General features: G+C 40.6%; 2 protein-coding genes across 2 annotated transcripts; both read left to right on the top strand.

Annotated features, from left to right (window-relative positions):
* The first annotated feature begins 5,179 nt into the window (after positions 1–5,179).
* On the top strand, positions 5,180–15,732 carry slc16a3a (solute carrier family 16 member 3a). The gene is made up of 6 exons (XM_035181895.1): positions 5,180–5,306; positions 9,011–9,274; positions 10,685–10,828; positions 11,664–12,280; positions 12,378–12,558; positions 13,532–15,732. The coding sequence occupies exons 2-6, from the start codon at positions 9,052–9,054 to the stop codon at positions 13,927–13,929; spliced, it is 1,563 nt and encodes a 520-aa protein (XP_035037786.1). The 5' UTR covers positions 5,180–5,306; positions 9,011–9,051; the 3' UTR covers positions 13,930–15,732.
* Positions 15,733–16,596: 864 nt separating this feature from the next.
* dus1l (dihydrouridine synthase 1-like (S. cerevisiae)) lies at positions 16,597–24,030 on the top strand. The gene is made up of 14 exons (XM_035181403.2): positions 16,597–16,824; positions 17,731–17,981; positions 18,135–18,243; positions 18,325–18,375; positions 18,562–18,674; positions 19,023–19,105; positions 19,537–19,640; positions 19,767–19,914; positions 20,460–20,556; positions 20,706–20,794; positions 20,951–21,120; positions 21,215–21,252; positions 21,580–21,655; positions 21,982–24,030. The coding sequence occupies exons 2-14, from the start codon at positions 17,745–17,747 to the stop codon at positions 22,140–22,142; spliced, it is 1,476 nt and encodes a 491-aa protein (XP_035037294.1). The 5' UTR covers positions 16,597–16,824; positions 17,731–17,744; the 3' UTR covers positions 22,143–24,030.
* The last annotated feature ends 1,697 nt before the right edge of the window (positions 24,031–25,727 follow it).

Raw genomic sequence — 25,727 nt, forward strand, 5'->3', positions numbered from 1 at the left:
TATGTGATTGGGAAAATTAAAACTCCAGGACAACAAGGGGAATACAAAGTATGGGATGCATATTTGATAATTTATATCATATAAAATATGTAATTTATATCGTTTAAAATCATGGGGGGAGAGGGGGGAGGGGGGAGCTGGCTCATTAGCATTTAAAGGAACAGGCACTCAAAACAGGTCACTCTGTGGAGGGCTGTTTTATACAGGGTAAAAAGGAGCTGTTTTATATGATCCTTGTGGTATTTTGACCAAAGTATGTTACAGACATTTCATTAACACCCCAAGGAACCATATCAACTTGTGGTAAAATGGGCATACAATGTCCCCTTTAATTTAGGTTTAAAGAGAACAAAATTATAACTTTATAAACTAAATAACCTACACACAGAATCTCAATGTTATATTATTTATTACTTAGATCATTTTACAAGTCTGAGAATAACCCTGTCACAATTCATAACATCTAATATAATCTAACATACCAAATACAATCCTGAAACACACCTTTAGTCCAATTACATCATATCTACTATCAGTATTGTAAAGTCCAGCCACTTTCTGAAATACTCTGTCAATCTCCAATTTTTCCAACTGTTCTCTTTTGATAAATAGGAAGGCAAGTTTCTTTCCACACTGAGTCACCTCTCCCCAGAACACAGGACAACGAGGTCTCTGTGAATTCCAGAATCTGACAAGGTCACGTAACATCCTGGGCACGTCTTTCTTTCTTTTATCCACAGCTACGTGCAGCGCTCAAGGTGTCCCATGGGATGCTGATTTAAAAAACCCTTTGTGTCAAAGCTAAACATGTTGAACCTCTTTCAATTGTTAATGGAATGTTCTCAGAAAACCCTTCTATCGGAAAGGGTTCTGATGGTTTTAATACCTCTATCTTCACAGGCCTGAATTGGCACATTATATGGTGAAATGCATCCTTGTCATCTAGGAATCCAAATCACCAAATGATACATTATAAATTAATTCACAGGTCTTATCTCAAATCATGAAGATTAGATCAAATATAATTAAGAGATAACCCATCATTGACTTCTGTCCAAACAATACACTTTTCTTCAAATGGCCGGGGAGTGTCCAGAGGTGTGTACTTAAACTCACACATCTGTTCTATGGGGTATTTCTGTGTATATTGTGCATATCACCATGGATATGGCAGAAATCCTCAGCCTTATGTTTCGGTAAGCTCTATGTCAGTGAACCATATGATACCTGGATGTACTTGTTTTATATCCACGTCTCTCCAGGTCCTTGCTTGAGACTACATTTTTAAAAGAAAGCCAACATAACATGTTGTACTGAGTCGGAGAGAGTGGCATTATGTCTTTATGAAAGACATTAGATGCATTGAACCTCGAGCAACACATGATCGACGTAAAAGAGCAGGGGTTGTGTCTAAAATGACTGACACCAGGTCAGATGCATTCCACTTCCTGTGGCATCAGTGAGCTCATGCTAATAGCCGAGCTCGTGGCATGTACAGCTGCTCTGTGTACCTTTTTTTAAGTGTTAACCTTAAAATGTCAGACTATTTTGCAATACACACACATACAGAACTGCAACTCAGCATATCAGGTTCAAAGGCTGAGCCATTTGTCAGGTATACGTTGGGCAAGATGTCTGATCTGAGCAACAAGACACTGACTGTGGAGATGGACGGCAATATCGTTGCAGAAGCGGTGCTGAAATGAGTGGAGGCAGGTGGTGAGATGAGGATGTGAGCCGGGGAGCCAGGACAACCAGGACGAGGCTGTGACGAGGCTGTGACCCTGGATATGATATTTGTACCACATGGTTGGCTGAACCCTCTGATGGAGTCAGGAGGAATCAGAGTTTAGGTTTGAAGAGATGATCAATTGATGAAATACACACAGACAACCAGACGGAGGTGCACTCATCAAAATAATGAAAACTTTCCATACACAGCTTGTATGGAAATGTATTAAAAACCTGCAGTTCTGTAAATCATTCCAACTTCATTCAAAGTCACACACGTGAACAGTCTTAAAGAAAATTCAGAATCATTTCATGAAAAACGTTGACGATAAAATATTAATTGCAGATAAACCAGGTATATTTAGCACAAAGTTTTCTAACTTCACTCTGCACCCTAGAGCAGGGGTCTTCAACGTTTTTTCAGGCCAAGGACCCCCAAACCGATGGAGAGATGGAGCAGGGACCCCCTACTATATACACATTGTATAAAATTGTGTTTTATATTAAACTGGGCCTAGTGCCATGTATAAACATAGTTACCCTGTTATTGTGCATTCAATACTAAGCTGTTCAAATAATACACAGGTTCATATATATATACACTACCGTTCAAAAGTTTGGGGTCACCCAGACAATTTCGTGTTTTCCATGAAAACTCACACTTTTATTTATCAAATGAGTTGCAAAATGAATAGAAAATATAGTCAAGACATTAACAAGGTTAGAAATAATGATTTTTATTTGAAATATTAATTTTGTTCTTCAAACTTTGCTTTCGTCAAAGAATGCTCCATTTGCAGCAATTACAGCATTGCAGACCTTTGGCATTCTAGCTGTTAATTTGTTGAGGTAATCTGTAGAGATTTCACCCCACGCTTCCTGAAGCACCTCCCACAAGTTGGATTGGCTTGATGGGCACTTCTTGCGTACCATACGGTCAAGCTGCTCCCACAACAGCTCAATGGGGTTGAGATCTGGTGACTGCGCTGGCCACTCCATTACAGACAGCATACCAGCTGCCTGCTTCTTCCCTAAATAGTTCTTGCATAATTTGGAGGTGTGCTTTGGGTCATTGTCCTGTTGTAGGAGAATTGGCTCCAATCAAGCGCTGTCCACAGGGTATGGCATGGCGTTGCAAAATGGAGTGATAGCCTTCCTTATTTAAAATCCCTTTACCTTGTACAAATCTCCCACTTTACCAGCACCAAAGCAGCCCCAGACCATCACATTACCTCCACCATGCTTGACAGATGGCGTCAGGCACTCTTCCAGCATCTTTTCACCTGTTCTGCGTCTCACAAATGTTCTACTGTGTGATCCAAACACCTCAAACTTTGATTCGTCTGTCCATAACACTTTTTCCAATCTTCCTCTGTCCAATGTCTGTGTTCTTTTGCCCATATCAATCTTTTCTTTTTATTGGCCAGTCTCAGATATGACTTTTCTTTGCCACTCTGCCTAGAAGGCCAGCATCCCGGAGTCGCCTCTTCACTGTAGACGCTTGACACTGGCGTTTTCGGGTACCATTTAAAGAAGCTGCCAGTTGAGGACCTGTGAGGCGTCTATTTCTCAAACTAGAGACTCTAATATACTTGTCTTCTTGCTGAGTTGTGCACCGGGGCCTCCCACTTCTCGTTCTACTCTGGTTAGAGCCTGTTTGTGCTGTTCTCTGAAGGGAGCAGTACACACCGTTGTAGGAAATTTTCAGTTTCTTCGCAATTTCTCACATGGAATAGCCTTCATTTCTAAGAACAAGAATAGACTGGCGAGTTTCACATGAAAGTTCTCTTTTCTGGCCATTTTGAGAGTATAATCGAACCCACAAATGTGATGCTCCAGATACTCAACTAGCTCAAAGGAAGGCCAGTTTTATAGCTTCTCTCACCAGCAAAACAGTTTTCAGCTGTGCTAACATAATTGCTCAAGAGTTTTCAAGGGTTTTCTAATCATCCATTAGTCTTCTAAGGCGATTAGCAAACACAATGTACCATTAGAACACTGGAGTGATAGTTGCTGGAAATGGGCCTCTATACACCTATGTAGATATTTCATTAAAAACCAGACGTTTCCACCTAGAATAGTCATTTACCACATTAACAATGTATAGAGTGTATTTCTGATTAATTTAATGTTATCTTCATTGAAAAAAACAGTGCTTTTCTTTGAAAAATAAGGACATTTCTAAGTGACCCCAAACTTTTGAACGGTAGTGTATATATATATATATTTAAACATGTGCAAGGTATAGGAGCTGCAGTGTGTGCATTGCTGACAGAAAGATAACGTCTTCTGCCTCCATTTATCCGTTCACTACAATATGTTGGATTCATGTTAATGTGTATTTAAAGACATTTAAATTTGTGGAAAAAAAATTGGTTGGAAAAAAAATTACAAATTTTAAAAAATATAAAAAATTGCCTAATCAACCAAAAATTTCGCGACCCCCCTGCAGTACCTCCGCGGACCCCCTAGGGGTCGCGGACCCCCTGTTGAAGACCTCTGCCCTAGAGCATGCAAACAATAAAAAGTGACAGTATGTTGTAGAACTTTTAGAGGAGGACTCACGAGTGAGAAGAAATATTTCTGAAGTAGCTGCGGAGTATTACCACACGCCAAGACAACAGCCCATCCCAAAATGGCTGCTACAGATGGTACAGGAGTAAGAGCCAAATGAACCACTCAGAACAAGGACTGGCAGTGAAGTTCATGAGTTAATGATGAGTTTAAAGTCTTAAATCTGTGAGTGGTGTAGACCCAAGGAAGTCTCTGGTGTGGTCTTGATGTGGTGTGGCGAAGCCTGGCACAGAAGTTTGACAGCAGAGGTGGTTCGATGGTTTTCATCAACCACACAGCGGGTGTAGCAGACAGACAGACAGACAGACAGACAGACAGACAGGCAGGAAGCAGGAAGTAGGTAGACAGGCAGGAAGCAGGAAGTAGGCAGGTACTCAGGTTCAAACCTGAGTACAGGCAGAGAAACTGAGGTTCAGCAGATCGAAAGTCACACTGATCGAATGTAATATTAAGCCAATACTTGGTGAATACCGGTGGTAGGACTGTGTAATATGGTGAAGAGTGAAGACCAGAAAAACTATCTAACTATTTGTTAAAAAAACCAATACAATTCAAATAGTAAAAAAAAAGAAATAGAACATAAAGATGAATACATTTCAAACAGTTTCCTTTTTGGTTGTTATGTGATGATGCACTTTAGCAAAGGGCACTGCTCTTTCATCTTTCATCAAAGATGCTCCCCCAACATCTGTCGGTACATGGTGACATCAATCTTGTTGGAAGAGGAAAAATCCTAATAAGGCATAAAAGGGTGGCTACCAGTCTCCAGTCTACACTTTACTGTTAATGACACAAAAGGCCAGAAATAGAAAAGCCCTGTGTGTGTAAGTGTGCGCGTGTGTGTGTGTGTGTGTGTGTCTGTGAGAGAGAGGATGGAGGGGGCACTAGGACCCAGCAGGAGGAGGCGGCTCTGTGCCGATGCAGACGTGCGGGTTGGAACGCGGCCCCGGTGCTGAGTCTGAAGAAGCAGAGAGTCGCTCCTGTGTCCGCAGCATCTCCAGGTGAGTCCGAGCCGCCGCAGCTCTCACCTCATCACATCCAGCGTCTCATACACATCTGGGGCTGAACAGCAGCCGGGGGGGTGCCGGCGACTGTCCCACACGAACAGGCTCGTTTTTAATACACATTGTTTATATAATAGATCTGAGGCCGGTCGCATCCGCCACATCGCGTGACTTGGGCCGTTTTAACGCACGTTTTCCCGCACGTAACCAGCCGTGAGGGTCGTGACAGAGTTGTTACATACGATGTTCAGATGACGCAACGTGACGTCACGCCACCTGCAACAAGTTGCTGTTAGTTTTAGTCTCAACGTTTCAAAACCTGTTATTTTGATTTTGAATTTAGAACTAGAAGGATTTTCAATATACTTAAAGTAGTTTAAAGAGAAGAATACAAGTTAAAAACAATTTTATATGAGAGGTATAATCACAAGGATCAGATCCAGGTAGCAAAGATCATAAGGACCCTTATATGTATATGTTATATATATATATATAGTATGTCTAGTATTCCCCTTTGGTGTCTCCTCCAGGAATTGCTCTTGGGAAATGTATCTGTTTATCGCCCCCAACAGTAAGATGAAACATCCGCCCTTGAACGACATTTACTGTATTTGCCATCTCTACCTCACTATTTAAGTTTTAAAAGACGTTAAATTGTCACATTGTGCTGTTCAGACATTGAAGGATCGCTGCTATAGCAAAATCACCATCTGAGCTGTTTCCAACAAAACAGCAGGGGAATTTATATATATTTATATATACAAATGTAGGCCTCTACCTCATTCTGACTATCAGATGCTGCAATGAGTGAATTTCCCCAGCATGGCATGAATAAAGTTTATCTTATCTCTTATCTTATCTTATCTTATCTTATCTTATCACACAGGTGTACCGTCAACACTTTATCTGCCGTCCAAGGAGACTCAGAGGTCGTGTTTATGAAAGAATATATTTTAGTCCAAGCAATACTTCCAACAGCGGACTCAGCTTTTTATGACTGTGTAATAATGCAGCATATTGCCCCAGAGGCGGACTGAAATACACTGGGCCTGGTGATTCATAGTCAGGCTGCTCATGTCACCTTTCTCGCCAGTCTTGAAATTGCCGTCTTACCTGGAGACACTGGATTGCCGTCTGGTTTAGGCCTGACTCCAGCCTGCAATCTTCCTTCAGCTCCTTTAAGAGACTGTTAATTAGCTGATGGAGCCATGAGCGCCTTCCTCGCTGTCCAAACAAGGTTTAAAATGTACCAAACAATAAAACACCCTGATCACCACACTCACATCTGGTGTACGCACTTAATGAACCTGTGGGGAGGTTCTGAGCCAAGGTGCTTATGTGTGGTTTAGGTGGTAAAAGCCACATCCCTCTCCAGAGACCCAGAGTGGATCTATATATCATGGAGGCCAGCAACAGTGCAGGGCGAGGATGCGGCGTATCAGAAAAACAGACTTGTTCTGGGTAGCCTTGTAAATACAAACTGACTGGAGGTGAAGAGGGAAAACAAATCAGTATTTGGGTTTAACTGATACAGACTGGGGGTTTTAAATAAGTAATATTCACATTTTGGACCAATTTTATGCCCAAAAAACTTTGACAAACTGTAAGAGGTGTTCACTCTTTTCTAAACCTCAAATTTGTAGTGAAAAGTGACTATATTTTCCAAAACAGATCCTAGAGTTCAACTGTAGACAACCAATCATACGCATCGACTGTAAACTACCAATAATTGTAATGGAAGTTTTGAGGAAGCTGGTGAAAGGAGAACTCAGGCAGCAGCTGATGTTTTATGCAGAAGATTTTAATGTAGACTTGATGCATCAAGGAGACCAGAGGGTGGAACAATATACAAACGCTAACAGAGTAACATGAGCAATTGTCACCTCCAAGTCTGAAGATGTCTCCCCCAGCATCCCCATATATCTTCCTCTACTTCTGTCACCCATTCTAAGAGCACATCCATGAATGAAAAGAATTGCTGTCACTCTCTATGTTACATGTAGGTGTTCGCCTCCTTCTGGATAGTTAAGTCTAAATATACATTCCTAAATCACATCGTGTCCTTATGTCTTGCCACTGATACAATATGCAAAAGAGTTGAAGTTGGTGAGAGTTGAAGTTGGTGCCTCTCTGTCTGGCCCATCTGAGTTAGATATGAAAGTCTCTCAGCATAGACACTACAATGTGCTGTTGTTTTGGCCTTTATCTATAACCTGACCTTTGATACTGCTAAGAGAGAGAAGAGAGAATGGAGTATCTGTGGAAATAGACAGGCACTATTCTCCTATACAGATATAGGGGATATACACGATACATCATATTTAGTGGCTGATTCCTCAACAATAATGGTTAGATAATTTGAAATTACCGGTTTGATAATTTGAATTTAAGGGTACTCAAAAAACAACTGCGAATTGTGACAGACATTGATTTTTCTGGTAAGTCTGAAACAATTAATTCTTTCTAAAACTCACTTTTAAAACTGTCTGTTTGTCTTCTGCAAGTTGTGGAAGGATGGACAAAGTTGTTAACGCTAGTGGGCCTTATCTTACCTGCTTCTACTGACAGTAACGGAACTGACCTACTGCTAGTTCGTTCATTCATTTATTCATTCATCCATTCATTTCCCAGTTTTCAATTCAAATTATTAGATTTTCATGTTCATATTGTAAACAGTCTTTATTAGAGAATAGCCAAGTGTTATTGCCTCAATAACAACATGGTCTTTCAAAGCTAATAAAGTAACACGTTATTTTTAAAGCAATTATATCGAATTGGTTTGCAATCAACGAAGCATGTGATCCACAGGCAGACGCTCGCTGTCTTCTCTGGTGACTGATGCTCACTCAAGCTTGTTCTGTGCCAGTGTTCACTTCCTGCTTGTTTACTGTCAGTTCCACTGAGGTCAGATGTCCGTGCTGATAAGTCGAGATCATTCTGCTGTTGCTTCAACAACTCCTTGGTTGCCTGGTGTTTTTAGGATCATTGTCCCTCTCCATTATTCTGAAAGACCATTCCATGTCCAGTAAGTCAGGATGTAAACACCCTGAAAGAACATTAAAGATTATATTTGATCATTGTCTGCTGGAGCCAAAACAATAACCCCACTGTTATAAGTTTAACTGGCAGCAGGTTGTTCATTATTTTTCTGTAACAGTGATATTTTTACCGTCACCATAATTTACGGTTTTGTACTTTGAAAAAACTGAATATAGAGTGGCTGTTTTTGTGGTGTCTTACAGTTGATTGGTTTGTTGACTTAGCAAATTGTTAACACAGGAATAATCACACTACATAATATGAAAGCAACTTGTGCTAAGAGACAACTGAACAAAAATCGCAAAACATTTTTCTGTGTGAGTGAAACGTTAGCTAATTACAAGGTGTGAGAAAAAAACTGAACAACTTCTTATTGTGTTTCCCTTTTTATCTTAACAGAAAGTTAGAAACTGCACATGCAGAACAAATGCACGACTAACAAAAACTTTCCACCCAACTGCCCACATGTCTGCCAATATCATAAAGTCATTATTGTTTAACAGGTTGTTTAAAAATGTCAATAATGTAAAATTCTATGCAAATCCAGTTTGGATGAATACATTCAGTCTGTGAACAGTTGTGTAATATAATGCAGAACTTAATCAGATTGATTTACAGAGAAATTCAAACCAACTGCTTATGTCATTTTCTTTTTTCCTTAGCTTCTCTAACTGCCTCGATTAAGACACAGCCCTAAGACATCATGGGAGGCGTAGCGTTGGACGTGGGTGCAGGAGGAGTGAAGGCTCCAGATGGAGGGTGGGGCTGGGCGGTGCTGACCGGCTGTTTTGTCATCACTGGCTTCTCCTACGCTTTTCCAAAGGCGGTCAGTGTCTTTTTCAAAGAGCTGACCCGGGAGTTTGGGGTGGGATACAGCGACACTGCCTGGATCTCCTCGATACTGCTGGCTATGCTCTATGGCACAGGTAGGCTGCTGATGTACAATACAATGTACACATACTACAGGTGGACAAAGTAGCAGAAACTGCATATTTTCAATGTTAACCCTCAATTAACACCTCATTTGTTGAACTACTGTCTAATTGGGAGTAGCTAATGTATTTAATATAAAGGTCATGTAAACAACATCAGAGACTGTATAAAAGTATTGACTGTTATGGAAGTTTTCTGGAAGCTGGTGAAAGGAGAACTCAGGCAGCAGCTGATGTCTTACGAAGATTTTAATGTAGACTTGATGCATCAAGGAGACCAGAGGGTGGAACAATATACAAACGCTAACAGAGTAACATGAGCAATTGTCACCCCCAAGTCTGAAGATGTCTCCCACAGCATCCCCATATATCTTCCTCTACTTGTGTCACCCATTCTAACAGCACATCCATGAATGGTTACAATTGCTGTCACTCTCTATGTTACATGTAGGTGTTTGCATCCTATTGGATAGCTAAGTCTAAATATGCATTCCTAAATCAAATTGTGTCCTTATGTCTTGCCACTGGTGAAATACGCAAATTTGGTGAGAGTTGAAGTTGGTGCCTCTCTGTCTGGGGCATCTGAGTTAGATATGAAAGTCCCTCAGCGTAGACACTACAATGTGCTGTTGGTTGGCCCTTTATCTATAACCTGACCTTTGATACTGCTAAAAGAGAGAATGGAGTATCTGTGGAATTAGACAGACACTATTCTCCTGTACAGATATAATGTAATATACATTATATACATAATATATAGTGGCATATACAGTAATGTGTGAGGATGGTCAAAAATTCCTCAACATTGACAACATGACAACTCCTCAAAAGTGAAGCTCAAACTTCTCGATTGCCCCCTAGTGTCTGGCTGCAGTATAAGTCATGAAACCCTGTCTCCTCCATGTAAGGACCAAACTAAAAGGTCATGTCAAATAAATGTTTCAAAAAGATAGTAAAAATGAGTTTGGAGCTGGTTAGCTAATCTTGTATATGTTATATCTTGTAATTTTAGAACACATTTTAAATTGAAATAAATGGACAGTAGTGAAGCCCAACTGGTTTTAACAAAAATCTTTCACAGACATATTGGTTTCAATGTTTATGTTTTCCAGTAAGTGCCATCATCAGAACTTTTATTTGAAATAATAAACAATGTAGAAATATATGTGCATTATGGTCAACATTTTCTTAATTGAAGTTCAATACATTTGGTTGTACTTATGTCTTCTTTTAACTAGTTATTTGTAGTGTAATAAAAGTTACGTTTAAACTGCAAAATATCAGGCCTCAATTATATTTCTTTGTCATAAGTGTTTGATGACGACATCTTAGTTCTTGTTCTCAATCAGATGCAGTCAGATAAGAATATCACACTCATGACTAATGTCATTACACTTTGTCCAGGTCCTCTATGCAGTGTGCTGGTGAACCGCTTCGGCTGTCGGCCAGTGATGATGGTGGGGGGCATCTTTGCCTCTCTGGGAATGATCCTCGCTTCCTTCTCCACCAGCATCATCCACATCTACCTCTCTACAGGGGTTATTACAGGTATGACCGTCGCAGTTCAGTTCAATTCAATTATCTTTGTATAGCGCCAAACCACAACATACATTATCTCAAGGCGCTTTACATCGTAAAGTTGGGACCTTACAATTTTATAGAGAAACCCAACAGTTCCCTCAATCCTCTGCACCTGTTGAGAGGGGAGGGAAGAGAGAGACCAGGAACAGTTCAGTAACCGTTGTATTTAAGCTGTGTGAGACTGGTTGTTATAATGAAAAGAATGACAGTGATGCTTGATTTGGAATTTTTTTGGAAGCTGGTGAAAGGAGAACTCAGGAAGCAGCAGATGTCTTATGCAGAAGATTTTAATGTAGACTGAAACAATATACAAATGCTAACAGTGGCATATACAGTAATGTGTGAGGATGGTCAAAAATTATACAGATTTAATCATATTATTGATGAGAACAGCAACCATGATAGCAGAACGAGTTAATGATAGTAGTAATGATTTTCATACTACTTCTAATACTACTACTACTACTACTACTAATAATAATAATAATAATAATAATAATAATAATAATGATATTAATAAGATATGATTATAAATAATAAGATAAGAGACTAAGAAAGAAGAAAGTTCTTGTGTCAGCTTGCTGCAAGATTACAGATAAGATAACTCTATAAACAATAGTAGTAGTATAATGCAGTATAATGCAGTATAATAAAACAATAGAGTATTAAGTCTAAAAAATATAAGTGAAAATAAATAAAAACATCAAGTGTATTATAAGTGAAAATGAAAATGTAAAGTACAATACAAACTTCTGAAAACAAAACATTGCATTGTAAAACGTTCTTTTCTCCTCTGCTGCAGGTCTGGGTTTAGCCCTGAACTTCCAGCCATCTTTGATCATGCTGAACCGCTACTTCAGTGAGAAGCGTCCTCTGGCCAATGGACTGTCAGCAGCAGGAAGCCCTGTGGCGCTTTGCTGCCTGTCACCACTGGGCCAGGTCCTCCAGTATAAGTATGGATGGAGGGGGGGCTTCCTCATCCTGGGTGGCATTCTACTCAATTGCTGTGTGTGTGCGGCCCTGATGAAGCCTCTGGTCGGCCCCAAGAGCCTCAAGGTCAACGGCAAGGCGCAGGACCAGGAGGAGGGAGCAGAGGGTGTAGAGAAGAAGAAGCCCAAAGCCAAACTACTGGATTTCTCTGTCTTCAAAGACTCTGGTTTTGTCATCTACACTGTAGCGGCATCCATCATGGTGCTGGGGCTGTTTGTACCTCCAGTGTTTATTGTGAGTTATGCTAAGGAGATGGGGAATGAGGACACCAAATCAGCTCTGCTGCTCTCTATCCTGGGCTTCATTGACATTTTTGCTCGGCCCACATGTGGAGTGATTGCGGGACTGAAGTGGGTTCGGCCTCGCTGCGTCTACCTCTTCAGCTTTGCGATGCTTTTCAATGGAGTCACTGACCTGATTGGGTCACAGGTATGGTTCTTCACGAGCTGGAAGGAAAATGTTTTGCCCACTGATGTAAATTTTAAACACATTTACTCGTCATTAACAATTTCACGTTTGTTTCCAGGCCAAGGACTATAGATCTCTGGTGGTCTTCTGCATCTTTTTTGGCCTTTCCTATGGCATGGTGGGGGCCCTGCAGTTTGAAGTCCTCATGGCGATAGTTGGTACTGAGAAGTTCTCCAGTGCCATTGGCCTGGTGCTGCTCATGGAGGCTGTTGCCGTGCTGGTGGGGCCACCTGGTGCAGGTCAGTAAGCACCAAAACTATAACATGCACACATCATAGATTGTATATAAATTATGTTTAGAACAAAGGACAAGATGGTGAATATCCCTGATGTGTTTGAAGGTCTTCCGCACAAATTAAGTTACTAGTTGTTAGCAGGTGTTAGTGGGCACCAGCGGATGTTAGGGACATAACTTCAGTTGTGCAATGCAGTGTCATCAGGTGTTTTGGCTTTATAATCTACAATACAGGACCGAACTTGAGGGTAAGCTGAGGCTAAATGTAAATCTGACTATATAGTATGTACTGTATGTATATAAAGATGGATGACTGCTCCCCAAAAATGAACTCAAAGCATCTCAATCGTCCCCCGGTAGCTGGCTGCAGTATAGGTCATAAACCTTACTCTGCAGCACTCCCACTTTTTTGAGTTGCCGTTTTCTTCTTGTCAATTAATCAATAGAAAAAGGATGACCGTGTTACCATGACATTGTGCATGCTCTTTAGTGTATATTGCAGTATGGCGATTGACGATAAGCTTAGTTTATAAGCTAAAACATTGTCCTTTGTTCCATTGGTTTACTCAATCCAATGAAAGCCTAACACATATAACACAGTAACTGCATGTCTTATGTCCACCATCCTCCCTGACTAACTCCTGCTGAGTCCAATTCATAGTGTTTCACTCATTCAATAAATGTCTCGGAAAGAAATCCAGCTAACGATTATGTTTTTCACCACAACATGACAGGGAAAACAGTTTCACTATCTATAAACTTCATTTCCAGGAGAAAGGTTGTAGAAGAAAATGTATTGCAGTCGTCATCTGTTTCCTTAAGTATGGCAACATGTTAACGAGGACAGAAGGAGTTTTTAAATGTATTTAAATAAACGTTACAGCATCTAAAAAGGAATCACTATTTCTTGACTGTCTGTGTGGTTCTCCCATTTTCTCCTCTCATGAGTTTCCTCGTGTTTCTCTCCTCTTCCTCAGGCCGCCTTCTTGATGCTACCAAGAACTACATGTATATCTTCCTGCTGGCAGGAAGTGAGGTGGTCCTCTCAGCTGTTGTTCTGGCTACTTGTACCTACTTCTGTATTGGAAAGAATAAGTCTTCAGCACCAGTACACAGCCTGGAGGACGTCACAGTGACGGGTGATGCCAAGACAGAGTTCAACGATGAAGAGGAGAAAGGAGCAAGAGAGGAACGGGAGATGGAGACTATGAAGAAGGTGGAAAGGGAATTAAAGGAAGAGGAGGAGGAAGAGGAGGAGAAATTAGAGGAGGTCGGGCCCGGCAGTGTAACAGTTGACTCACAGGAAGTGGAAAAGTTCCTGAAAGAGCCACACCATAATGGTGACACTGTCATCAATCCTGAAACATGCCTGTGAGCAGGGATAGAGTTTGTTGGACAGAATATACTTGCAGGCACTTTTTTGTTTTCTTTTGTTTTTTCAAAATATTCCAACAGGAGGATGAAGTGAATTTTGAAGTGTTCCCACGAGCTTTCCTGTCATACTGTGTTCATGTGTTGATGTTTGTTGTTTGCAGTGGTGTAATCGGTATCACTGCCACTGGAAATGTAAGAGTTGCTGTATGCGAACGTTTATCACTAGATGTTTTGAGGTCTGGTGGTTTATACTAGACAATAGAAAAACTGAGTGATATCACTGCCTTGTGTATATATAGTTTATTTAATGGGTCCACAGTTTTATTATGATGTAGCCACCAGCAAATAAAGGTTGGCAATATTCTGTATTCTTAGTGTGTCAGCGAATGCCATGGAGGGGCCAGATGGAAACAAGCTTTTAGATATATTTGGTGCAATAATTGTATGATGAATTGTCCTTACCAAAGCAAAACCATTAATGTTTCTTACCAAAGGCCTGGTCACATCAAAAAGTGGCAGTGTTGAGCTCATCCATGCATCTTCACAGAAAACCTTTGGTGCTAAAACCTTGGTGACATTGTGACTACAAGCAGCTTGTTTTTCCAACTTCTGTTTGTTCATATGCTTTTAAGTCGTAATATGGAAACAACATGGACACTACAAAGACGATGTATTGAATCCTGCTGAAAGACAGCAATGAAAACAACCTAATTGGCGGAGGGTATTAAATGTTATACATGAATTTGTCCATAAATCAAAAGTTTCCAACATTTTTTTGCATATATATGATGTCACAAACTCAAGTCGTATACTAAGATGTTGGCCGACTTATGGAGTTGTTCCGACTTTTACAAGAATTTTCCCCATCAGGAAACTATTGTCTCCTGTTCCATATACCTGTGATAGTTTCTTCCAGGTCCCTGCACAGCTTTTGGCCAAACTCATTGACAGAGTTCACCAACAGTTAACTTGACATACAACATTCAAATCATCAGTTCACTCTGCCAGTTTTATTGACATAGTTTTCCTTGCTGAATATTTAGCAGGAAATATGCTGGTGTGACTTGGTCTTAACAGTTATTGCCTTAAGGGTTTGATTTGTACAAAGGGACAAGATGCTGTAATCTTATCCCTCTGTAACATAGAGTTCCATGTTGTTCAAAAACAAATGTGTCTCAGCTCGGAGGCCAACAGGCCTCAAACTCTCGACTCAGAGAAACGGATGAAAGCTCAATGGGGGGAATTAGGTGACTGAGAAAAGAGCAGGGAAGGCTGGGATGATTTCTCCTTGGATTACGAGCAGTGTTCAAATGTCATCCACAACTTTGTAATGGTCTTCATCACCATATTTAATTTACTATGGCAAAGCCATGCTTGATGTAGTAGGCATGTGTATTATGCAGTCAGGGGACGCACGTGTCAGAATTTGGAAAGTGTATGTGTGTGTGACTGGTTAAATGTTGTTGTCCATCTTGTGTGCTGCTGAGGACCAAAGGATGAACAGCGTCAACTTTTTTTTTTGGGAAGAACGGTTGTCGAGACCTTATTTTATACTAGTTTGTTAGGGATAGGGTGACATCATCAGTGACATAACATCATTTTGTGAGTTTACACCTGTCAGGCTGTTGTTGTGTCACAATTCCATGCACCAACAGGTACGTTTTGAAAGGGCCTAAACTGTTCCTAGTGACCTTAATGAAGCATCTCTCCTTGTCTACTTTGCCTTCATGCTTCGTATTGTCTGTACTAAATGTTTGTGTTTTGGTAAAATAATATTAAAGGAAGTTTATGTTTGTTTAAAAAACTGGTTTGTTTTTCATAGAAACTATACAGTGTAATTACATATTTATGGCAATGGTTCTGGCAGTGGTGGTAAAATAACTGAATTTGGCTTTGATCATACTAACAATGCATCAGTTTTTTATAGGTTGCCCCAATATCATATCTGGTATCATATCATAAGTATTATTATTTAATATTGTGTATGTTAAAGCTGCACTAATCAACATTTTATATTAACAGAGGGTCAAATGACCGTGTGTATAATGTTGTCAATTCAAATCTGCGAGGGGTGGAGCATCCTCTGAGACATATTTATGAATGTATAACCTTGTAACTAATTTCAATGTATTTTTTTAACTCTTCTTAATGGTACTGATACTGGCAGCCATAACAGATATTGTCAGAATGTGCAGTGCAGTGTTATTTTTCTATGAGCTGCCAAACAGGATATTATAGAAGATCATAACACGGTCTGCTAACCATCATATCAGGGATAGTGGGAGGAAGCGGAGATCTTTACTTAACATTGACAATTCTTTACTGTTATATACATTGTAAAAACAGGTGTTGCACTGTACAATGACATTTTACTTTGCAACATGAAAATAGAGATTGAACTCAAAGATAAAGGTCAAGCATCAGAAAACAGACTGGCTTACAAATAAATAAAAATACCAACAACAAAAAAGATATCAACATTTATACGCACAAACTTATAAACAAAAATGTATTGAAATCAATACTCTTGTATTGTGTGAAATAACAAACACTGTACAGTAATGAAATCGTACTGGACTCTCCATAAGGATTACATGAAGTTCTATAAATGACCTGTGGGTGGCAGCAACACGTCTTTGCTTCATCTAGTCGCACATTCCAACAGAAGAGGAAGAAGGATACCAGTACAGATCGTGGGTAATTTACAGAGTGCGGTGTGGAGAAGTGTGCACTCAGGAGGACCCACAGGAAGTCCCCTCGAGGCCGCGCGTGGCCTTGATGAATTGAACATTGGGACAGCTCTCATCACGCACGCACTCAACGCGAACGCGCCCGTTGATCCAGCACGCGTGCGGCACATTCGGGACGTGTGGATCCAGATCTCACAGTGATACAGGTGATACACCAGTATGTGAGTGTGAGTGTGTGGGGGTGTGTGTGTGTGTGTGTGAGAGAGAAACTCTGTCAGTGCATGAGTAAAGCTGATGTCATCCATGTGATACATGTCATACATGTTATAGATGTCATACAGCCTCTGTCTAACATGCCGTGTATACTGCGGTGCTGCGTCACGTGCTACACGTCCTCTGCTAGCTAGCTACATGCACAGACACAGCTAACCGGTTAAATGCTAATAAAACCACTGTGGTCCACAGGAGACAGAAACACGGAGCCGCCCCCCCCCCTAATGTGACCGTCAGCCTGAGCTACTTCACATCACTTAAATATATTGTTGCTCTTTGACGTTGCTCTATGTTGGTCCATCACTTGTCTGTAATCTACAAATGAATAGAATTTGAACCTAGTGGCCACTTGACATCCATCAACAAAGTGGTGCATTGGTGTTTTACATGTTCGGAACATTCACTGATCACTAACTGCCTCCTCAGTTAGTGATGTCATGATTAATCACCACATTAATCATAGTAAATGAGCAACGTTGTGGGAAAGACAATAGATACCTAGTGTCCCTGTCTGTAGTTAATAAGGTAATATGTAGTTTCGAGGGTTATTCTCTACTCTGCTACTTCACCTTATCTTCAGTTATGGGGAATTGTAAGTAATTCTGGGATTTCCTTAGTCTTTCATATCTGCCGTCCTTGACTTGGCTCTAAAATTGTTATTATTATAATCCTTTAAAAGTCTTCAATTTAGCTTGTTGAAACTGGTGCTTCAACAACATGTGTATCTTTCATACTTGTTTTCATGAAGTACTTTTTCTGTCCGGAGTTTGTTGTGTTGCCATGAAGGAAACCACCTATTTAGCATGTTCTTTGATGAAGTCTTGTGGTCTCTTGTGTAGTGACGTCAGCTGTGATGGCCAAACTCCAGGGCTTTGAGTTCTGGAGTAAGACCCTGAAAGAAGCACGCTTTGTGGTGGCACCCATGGTGGACCAGAGCGAGCTGGCCTGGCGCCTGCTGAGCCGCCGTCATGGTGCCCAGCTCTGCTACACCCCCATGCTGCACGCTCAGGTGTTTGTGCGTGACACCAACTACAGGCGAGAGAATCTCTACAGTGAGGTTTGCAAGGAGGACAGACCTCTCATCACTCAGGTGAGGACACAGTTGTTAGACAGTTGTTGATGATGGCAGATTGGCGAGCTGGTGGAAATCTCACAGCAATAATTCTGTCATGAGACTCATGTGAAATTAGACACACTTATGTAATGTTAGATGTAAATCAGTGTTGTATTCCCTGTGTGTCAGTTTTGTGCCAACGATCCTGAAGTGTTCATTGCGGCGGCCCTAATGGCCCAGGACTATTGCGACGCCATCGACCTCAACCTGGGCTGTCCTCAGATGATAGCAAAGAGAGGTACACAAGTTTCTATAGAAACACACCCTGTAGACGACATAGTGAAATGAAGACTAACTTGTTCTGACACTTGTTTGTAAGGGCACTATGGAGTCTTCTTGCAAGATGAATGGGAGCTGTTGGAGAAAATGAGTAAGTCTTTGTCAGTTTTGGGTTCAGTGAACTTATTAGCACAACAGACATTTCAGAAGCATGCTTATCTAGAACCTGCAAATCACACATCATCAACTTCAGCGCATCTTCCTTTTTTTTCTTTTTTTTTTCACAAATCCCAGCACTTTCAACCTCTCTAACTAAAATGCCACTCTTGTTTTACAGTCAGGTTAGCCAATGAAAAGCTCTCGGTGCCCATCACATGTAAGATCCGTGTGTTCAATGAGCTGGAAAAGACAGTGTCCTACGCCCAGATGCTGGAGAAAGCTGGATGTCAGGTATGATTATAGTGATCATGTTAACATGAGTCCACTGCCTGTCCACTCTTTTACCAGCTCAGCTCATACAGCCCCTATTCAACCGTATTCTTTCACGCCCTCCTTCCTTATATTACTTTCTTTATTGTTGTTTACCCCCAGTTTCTATAAACTCTTGTTTATTCATAACATGAATGACCTGGGAAAAATCAATAAAATATTATTATTAAAACAAATTAGGATGATGAAATCAGTTCTGTCTGTGGATCTGGGCTTTATGTTGTATACCTTATATGCAGTTTCAGGAAAATTGAGAAAAGTATTATACGTCCCTAAATTTGGCTTCTTCCTCTTCCATTTCTTTCTCAGCTGCTCACAGTACATGGCAGAACCAAAGACCAGAAAGGAGCCATGACTGGTATCGCTAGCTGGGAGCACATCAAGGCAGTGCGGTGAGCTACCACCTTTTTGTTTTAATTCCTCAGTGCACTGTGTCATATTTGAATGTTTTACAATGCCCACTTTAACATAATTGAGTGCCTCATAATCTAATATTTTAGATTTTAAAACAAAATCAAATGACTCGTGGCTGTCCCTTTTTTATTCGAAAGCCGTCCTGAGCAGACAATCACGACACCAAAGTATCTGAGAGGCTTGTGTTGAAGTATTTTGTCGATGGCAAAGTACTTAACAAAATTAAGACTGGTTATAAACTTTGTACAAAGCAGCGGAGTCTTCAAGCCCGTGGGGGCGGATATTTGAAAACATTGGAACAAACTGCACGTCAGAACTTGATTTTAGGAAAAAGTGACAGCGAGACTTGCAATGCTGAGCGTTTCCTGTATTGTGTAATATCCATTGTTTGGTGTGCTTTTGCTTATAGGAAGGCAGTTAATATTCCAGTGTTTGCTAACGGAAACATTCAGCACCTGAGTGATGTGGAGCACTGCATTCAGGAGACGGGGGTTCAGGGTGTTATGAGCGCAGGTTAGAGATACATGTGTGTTGCAAGTTTTTGTTCATTACGTACTTTTTTCTTTAATTTATTGGTGTTAATAGATGATATGGTGTCGTTTGGTTTGAAACTAGATTCTCCCCTTTTTTTGTATTTAGAGGGGAACCTCCATAACCCTGCACTATTTGAGGGCAGCAGCCCCCCTGTGTGGGAGATGGCTGAGGAGTATCTGGAGCTGGTAAAGCAGTATCCTCCCTGCACTCTGTCCTATGTACGAGCCCACCTCTTCAAGCTGTGGCACCACACGTATGTCTGTCTGCTCCCGTCTGTGTGTGTATCTGTGTACAGATGTGTATCATTTATTAGGCTGAATATAGTTCAACCAGCTGTTTTTAAGAGAAGATAAAAATAAATACCAAAGCTCTGAGAAATCTGAGGGCAACACATACTCTTATACACAACTACTTTACTTCTCCAATCTCCCCACATATATATATATATATATATATATATATATATATATATATATATAGCAATATCGACATACGGCAGTTACCAACTGCCTGACAATGCATGACCTGTGTTTGAGTGTAAACATAATGTTGACATGAGTTCTAATCTGACTATGCTCTGTTACATGTAAACAGGGATATAAATGGAATATTTTATTATCAACTCATGAACAATGTATTAAGAGTAAGGTTAACAGTTGGAATATTGCTGTAACAGTCAGTGTCTAGTTGCTCAGATCATACAATATATACCTGGAAAAATGGCTGAACCTTTTGAACCTGTCTGCATGTGCTGATTTGCCGCTCCGTGTGTGTGTGTGTGTGTGTGTCTGTGTGTAGGCTACAGATACACCAGGACCTGAGGGAGGAGTTGGCCAAGGTGAAGAACCTCGAAAGTTTGGCCGATGTCAGCAAAAAGCTGAGGCTGCGCTGTCAGGTAACCGCAAGGAAAATAGTTTCAGGAATAGTCTGACTCCAGATCCAGGTTGTGACACAGAGCTCTTTGAGACTTATCCAAACAGACTGGAATTGTAACTGGATGAAGCATGATTGATGATTTTTCTATGCCAATAACTGCATGCATAGGAGGAGATAGCCAAAGGAAAGGATGTGGAAGAGAAGGAGGGCAGCCTGCCCTTCCCCCACTGGATCTGCCAGCCATACGTTAGACCAGTGTGAGTTATCACCGCTGCTCACATCGGTCTATATATAATCTGTTCTCTGAAAGACTTTCATAAATATATCACACATCACTACACCAGGTTCTGTACTGACAGATACTAAATAATATTTTTTTTCATCGTAAACTTAATGTTGACTAAACCTTATAGGCCAAAGGAGCCAGTTGCCAATGGTAACGGCCAGGGTTCAGAGGTGAAGAGGACCGTATGTCAGAAAAGGGCGCTGGAGGACTCTGATGGGTCCGCTGACACACTCTCCAAAAACAAGCAGAAAAAGAGATCCCGCAACCCCAAAAAGAACTTCAGTCCCGAGCAGAAACGTGAGTCCCACCCACCACTTGATGCTCAAAATGTTCAAGTCCTCATTTGAAAGGTACAATGTCTGACAGTAGTTCTCTTCTTTCTCTCCACAAGCCAAGTACATCAAATGTGAACAGTGTGGCAACCCAAAGGTAAGCAGTCAGTTTAGTGTGTGTGTGTGTGTCATTTGATTCATGGTGACAAATAGTTGTGCGGTTATGGATTAGTACATGAACAGTTTTTGTCATAGCCCCACTTGCTCAAGGAAATGTCAGGATAATGTCAATGTAAATAAGTATTACAATTTTGCAAATAAAGTTTGTTTTACAACGACTTGTTCCTTTGTAATGACATCTGCGCATGAATATATGTGATTTTATTATGTATTTGTTATTTTATATTGTCACTTTACCTCAGTAGAAGTCTTGTGGCTTCACTGTCAACCTCAGCAGTTGATATTGTTTTATTTTGATCTCCAGGGAAATAAGTGTGTCTTCAACCTGTGTCGAGGCTGCTGTAAGAAAAAGGCCTACAAGGAGGTGGCAGACTGTCCAAGTCAGTACACACATACAGACACACACACTCACAACACACACTGCAGACCATCAGAGGTTCACTTCGAAGGGGGGAGTGAGGCGAGGGTGTATAGTTGGTTGTAATATCAACCTCATCACTAGATGTCACTAAATCTTACATTCTGAACCTTTAATAATGAGTGAAACTACATTTCATCGTCTCCCTTGTCAGACGTGATGAAGTTTCTCTGTTTCCTATCATTGTAAAATTACATCCTGTCAGACAGTTGGTCACACTCAGTAATTTGCACAGTTATTGTTTGCATAGACTTATCAATACTGAATGCAATTACCTGTGCTCAACAGGTCATGGGCTGAGGTTCAAGACCAAGGCAGAGAAACTGAAAGCTGAAGAGAACAACGGGAAGGACGCCTCAGAGACGGAGAGAAGCTGCAGCTCCCCTCAGCCTGTCCCACAGCCAAGTACAGAGCTGCAGGAGCAGTCACAGGCTCATCTACCGCTATGAGCAGGACTAAAGCTATCTCTACATGCACAGACCGATTCTGAGGTGTCACATGTAGAAGTCTTCAGTTCAGATGTTCATTATCTGTGTGAGACTACTTCGATTTTCTTTGCTGGCGATGTAATTGCGGGGCAAAAACTTCAGGAAAGCATGTTAGTGTGTGCATGTAGAGGTACAAAACGATAAGTCTCACAATTATTCTCCAGGACTGTCTGTACCGCACTGATGGTGAAATATGGACACTGATCAGTAGACCAAAACATAAAGTAAAGGAATATTTTTTCATTGGATGTGGATTTCCAGGACAAATTATTAGCGTGGTATTTTTTTGGTAGGTAAGTTGGGAGAGTTCTCTACCAACTGTCATTTTATTTTATTTTTCAAGTTAGATTTTATGTGGATAATGTTTGGACATTATTTTGGCCAAATCTGTTACTAAGCCACCAAAGATTCCGTAACTTTCAGACTGATGGAATTTGTTGTTGCTTTCATTTAAGGTTATGAATGTGGTTGCATTCTTCAACTGATGAGTTAAACTATTTATTTGGGGTTTTAGGTTTACCTGTAGTGCTTTGACCATATGTGCCTTTTGGATGAGAAATACCACTGCCTATTCAGATAAGAACTTCAACTTATGAGAACACCATCTGGTGCTGTGCAAGATGAGCTCAGTGACTGCACAGTCCTGGATCTGCTATGAACACTGTAATATTTTTGGCAAATGGTTTTCTTTTTATCTGTACTTTTTTCTTGATGAAAAGACTGGTGCTGACCTTGAGTTGGTACGGACAATATGTACATAGGAAAAAAAATATGTATAAAAGTGGCATCAGTCCAATCGTCTTACTCTCGACAAAGTATTTCCCCAATTGTGAAACTCTCCCTTTAACCCAAGACTATAGCTGAATTAGTCAGATATGTAAGACTCATTCCCCAAATCTTCTGTACGATGTTCTTAAAAACGTGTTGGGGGGGGAAGTGAATCATTTTTCAATGCTTTTAATTTAACATCGCCTTCATAAGGTTTCAATCTTGCTAGCTAGGCTTCATATTTCTGGTGGTACCCGTCTTTTCATCTAGCTGTCAGCAAGATCTGTCAGGAGAAAAGTTATTCCTTAGTTTACAATGTCAACCTTAAATCTCACTTTCGAAGATCCATCCAACAAATCATGAATCTACTTGAGAGTTGCTGTTGCCTGATGAAACTTAACTGCAGCATTTGAGCTGGTTAGCTTTATATTAGCCTGGTTTAACTGGACAACACAGACCAGATTGTAGCTTGAAACAGGAAGAGACTGTAGTTCTTCAACCACAAGTAAACGTAAACCTCTGAAGTTTCTAACGGAAGATGATCTTTGAGAAAGTAAATTGGTAATAAAAAAAAACAGTTTCACCACGTGATTTTTAATAAATACAGGATGAAAGGTTAAAGGAAATGAGGTCTTAAGTAGCATGGGTCTTGCTGTTGGAGAGTAAAGAGAACCAGGATCAACATTGGGTGATAAAACCTTTAGGTTTAATGGTTAGAAATAATACAGTAATTTTTTATTTACATGCAGTTAGAATCAATCCAACACGTTTGCAACATCACAGGTTGTGTTGATGAAATGGTTCTCGGATCATCTGACACAGCTTTGGGGGAATGTCAGACATAAAAAACTGTTTAAGAATATGAAGTTGTTGGTTAGAGCCGATATTCGTTTTTCAAATCAAATCCACTCTTAACAGTTAATGAAATCCTTCCAAGTTTCAAGAAAATGTGTTCTGTAGTTTTTGCATAATCCCGCTGACAGAGACAAACGGCAATGAAAATGTAACCGCCTTGGTGCAGGTTATTGGACAAATAAAAAATTGCTCCAGCAACGCACATCTGTGTCAGCATGAAATCCCATCAGGCATTCAGTTTTTTTTTCAACACACTGACTATCCCAAAATTTTTTCCCATTTCTGCCCATCAAAGAATACAGTAACATACACTACGTTGTGTGCAGTGAGGTAAACTGGTTTAGTGTTATCCCTATTTATGTTGACATCTTTAACTTGTTAGCAGTTACTTATATACACATCCAGAAGACACAGGGCAGCGTTAGTTTAGAGTCTGATGATGATGAAGAATACACAGTGGGGTCCAAAAATCCTAAACCATTTTCCTTTTCAAGTGGACCCACCTTAAGTCTAAGATTTACTCTTCTTTTAGCTCTGTTTTTGGTATCTACCAACTCCAAATGGATCGTTACCTTGTGTTTATCAGCTTGCTACTTACTTTGTCTACTGTTAAGTGAAGAATTACACCAGCAATAGTGATGCTGACCATTAGAGCAGACCAGGTTAAACCCTGTGGACCCCCTGGTTCCTCCACTGTGTTTGCATAGTGAAGAATCTCGTTCAATACAGAACACCTGCAGACGCGTTGACGTTTTCAGCTTTTTGACGATTCGTTGTTGACCAATATGCTAATATGTGACGTGAGATGCCTGAAAGGAGCCTGGCAGCCTGTGGGTCAAGTGTGGGGGAGCTGTTTAAGGTAAATCTGTCCTTCAGTATAACAGAAGTAGCTGAACCACAGACAAATACTTCATAGCAGACATCGATGACTACACTGACAAAACTGTCACAAAGCACATTTTTGCCTTGTGAATGCGATTTCTCCAGAACGCAATGAAGGAATCCTTTCATATAAACATATCAACACATACACTTTGTTTTTTAAATCACCTGTAGCTTCATTTTGCCAGCTGACATGTCCCAGCAGGAAAACACAGGTATAAATATTGAATGAATGTTGGCTGAGTTCCATTTAGCTGCTCCAGTTTCAGGGTCCTGGTTGTTTGTACTGGCTGACTGTCACCCTCATGTCTCACTGGGACACTTGAGCAGAGTCATCGTTTATGTTTTCAGTTACGCCTTTGCTTTTCCTACCATGACATATTACAGTGTCTGCTGTGTAAAGGCCTCTTCCTAAAAGTATGAAAGGGATGAGAGAAGCGTATTAATCTATACAAATATAGAGAAAATAGTTTATGGGCCATTTTGTATTTACAATTTGTGTAAACCCAGTGAGCAATCCAACACTCAGACAATTCGTCAACACGGGGTAGACGCACTGAGAATGTCTACTTCTTCCTCAGCTTGACCAGGACAATGTCACTGACACAGCCACTGCCCACAGCTTGATAGTCAGGGAGACAGTAACTCTACCCAAATTACAGACAGCCTCCTTTGACAGGTTGTGTGCACCAACCATACAGTCTATGGAGACAACCCAAACCACTGATGGAGCCACCTATTAGACCCAAGCCTCCTGTCAACATAAACACATGCATTAGTTTATCTGCATCTGTGAAAAGCTCAACACACATTTACTACTGTACACACTAGTATTCTAACATGAATCTGGGTTCAGCAACTGTAAATAAAATGGGACATAAACAGGGCTTGTTTTTCCATCTAGTTCACAAGATCAATACATTAACAATCTGTCCACAATGCAACCTGTTCTCAGTCACCTTTGTTGATATGACACCATTATTGTGGTTGTAAATTTTAAGTAGTGACCTGTTAGCATGTGCTCAGGAAAACTGCACAACC

Source organism: Hippoglossus stenolepis, chromosome 16 (genome assembly GCF_022539355.2).
Source record: "Hippoglossus stenolepis isolate QCI-W04-F060 chromosome 16, HSTE1.2, whole genome shotgun sequence".
In the NCBI taxonomy this organism is placed as follows: Eukaryota; Metazoa; Chordata; class Actinopteri; order Pleuronectiformes; family Pleuronectidae; genus Hippoglossus; species Hippoglossus stenolepis.

Coding starts and splice junctions, on each gene's coding strand:
- slc16a3a (XM_035181895.1), top strand. CDS start 9,052: ATGGGAGGCGTAGCGTTGGACGTGGGTGCAGGAGGAGTGAAGGCTCCA. Junction 12,281..12,377: donor CTGACCTGATTGGGTCACAG/GTATGGTTCTTC, acceptor GTTTGTTTCCAG/GCCAAGGACTATAGATCTCT. Junction 12,559..13,531: donor GGTGGGGCCACCTGGTGCAG/GTCAGTAAGCAC, acceptor CCTCTTCCTCAG/GCCGCCTTCTTGATGCTACC.
- dus1l (XM_035181403.2), top strand. CDS start 17,745: ATGGCCAAACTCCAGGGCTTTGAGTTCTGGAGTAAGACCCTGAAAGAA. Junction 20,557..20,705: donor AGCTGAGGCTGCGCTGTCAG/GTAACCGCAAGG, acceptor CTGCATGCATAG/GAGGAGATAGCCAAAGGAAA. Junction 20,795..20,950: donor CAGCCATACGTTAGACCAGT/GTGAGTTATCAC, acceptor TAAACCTTATAG/GCCAAAGGAGCCAGTTGCCA.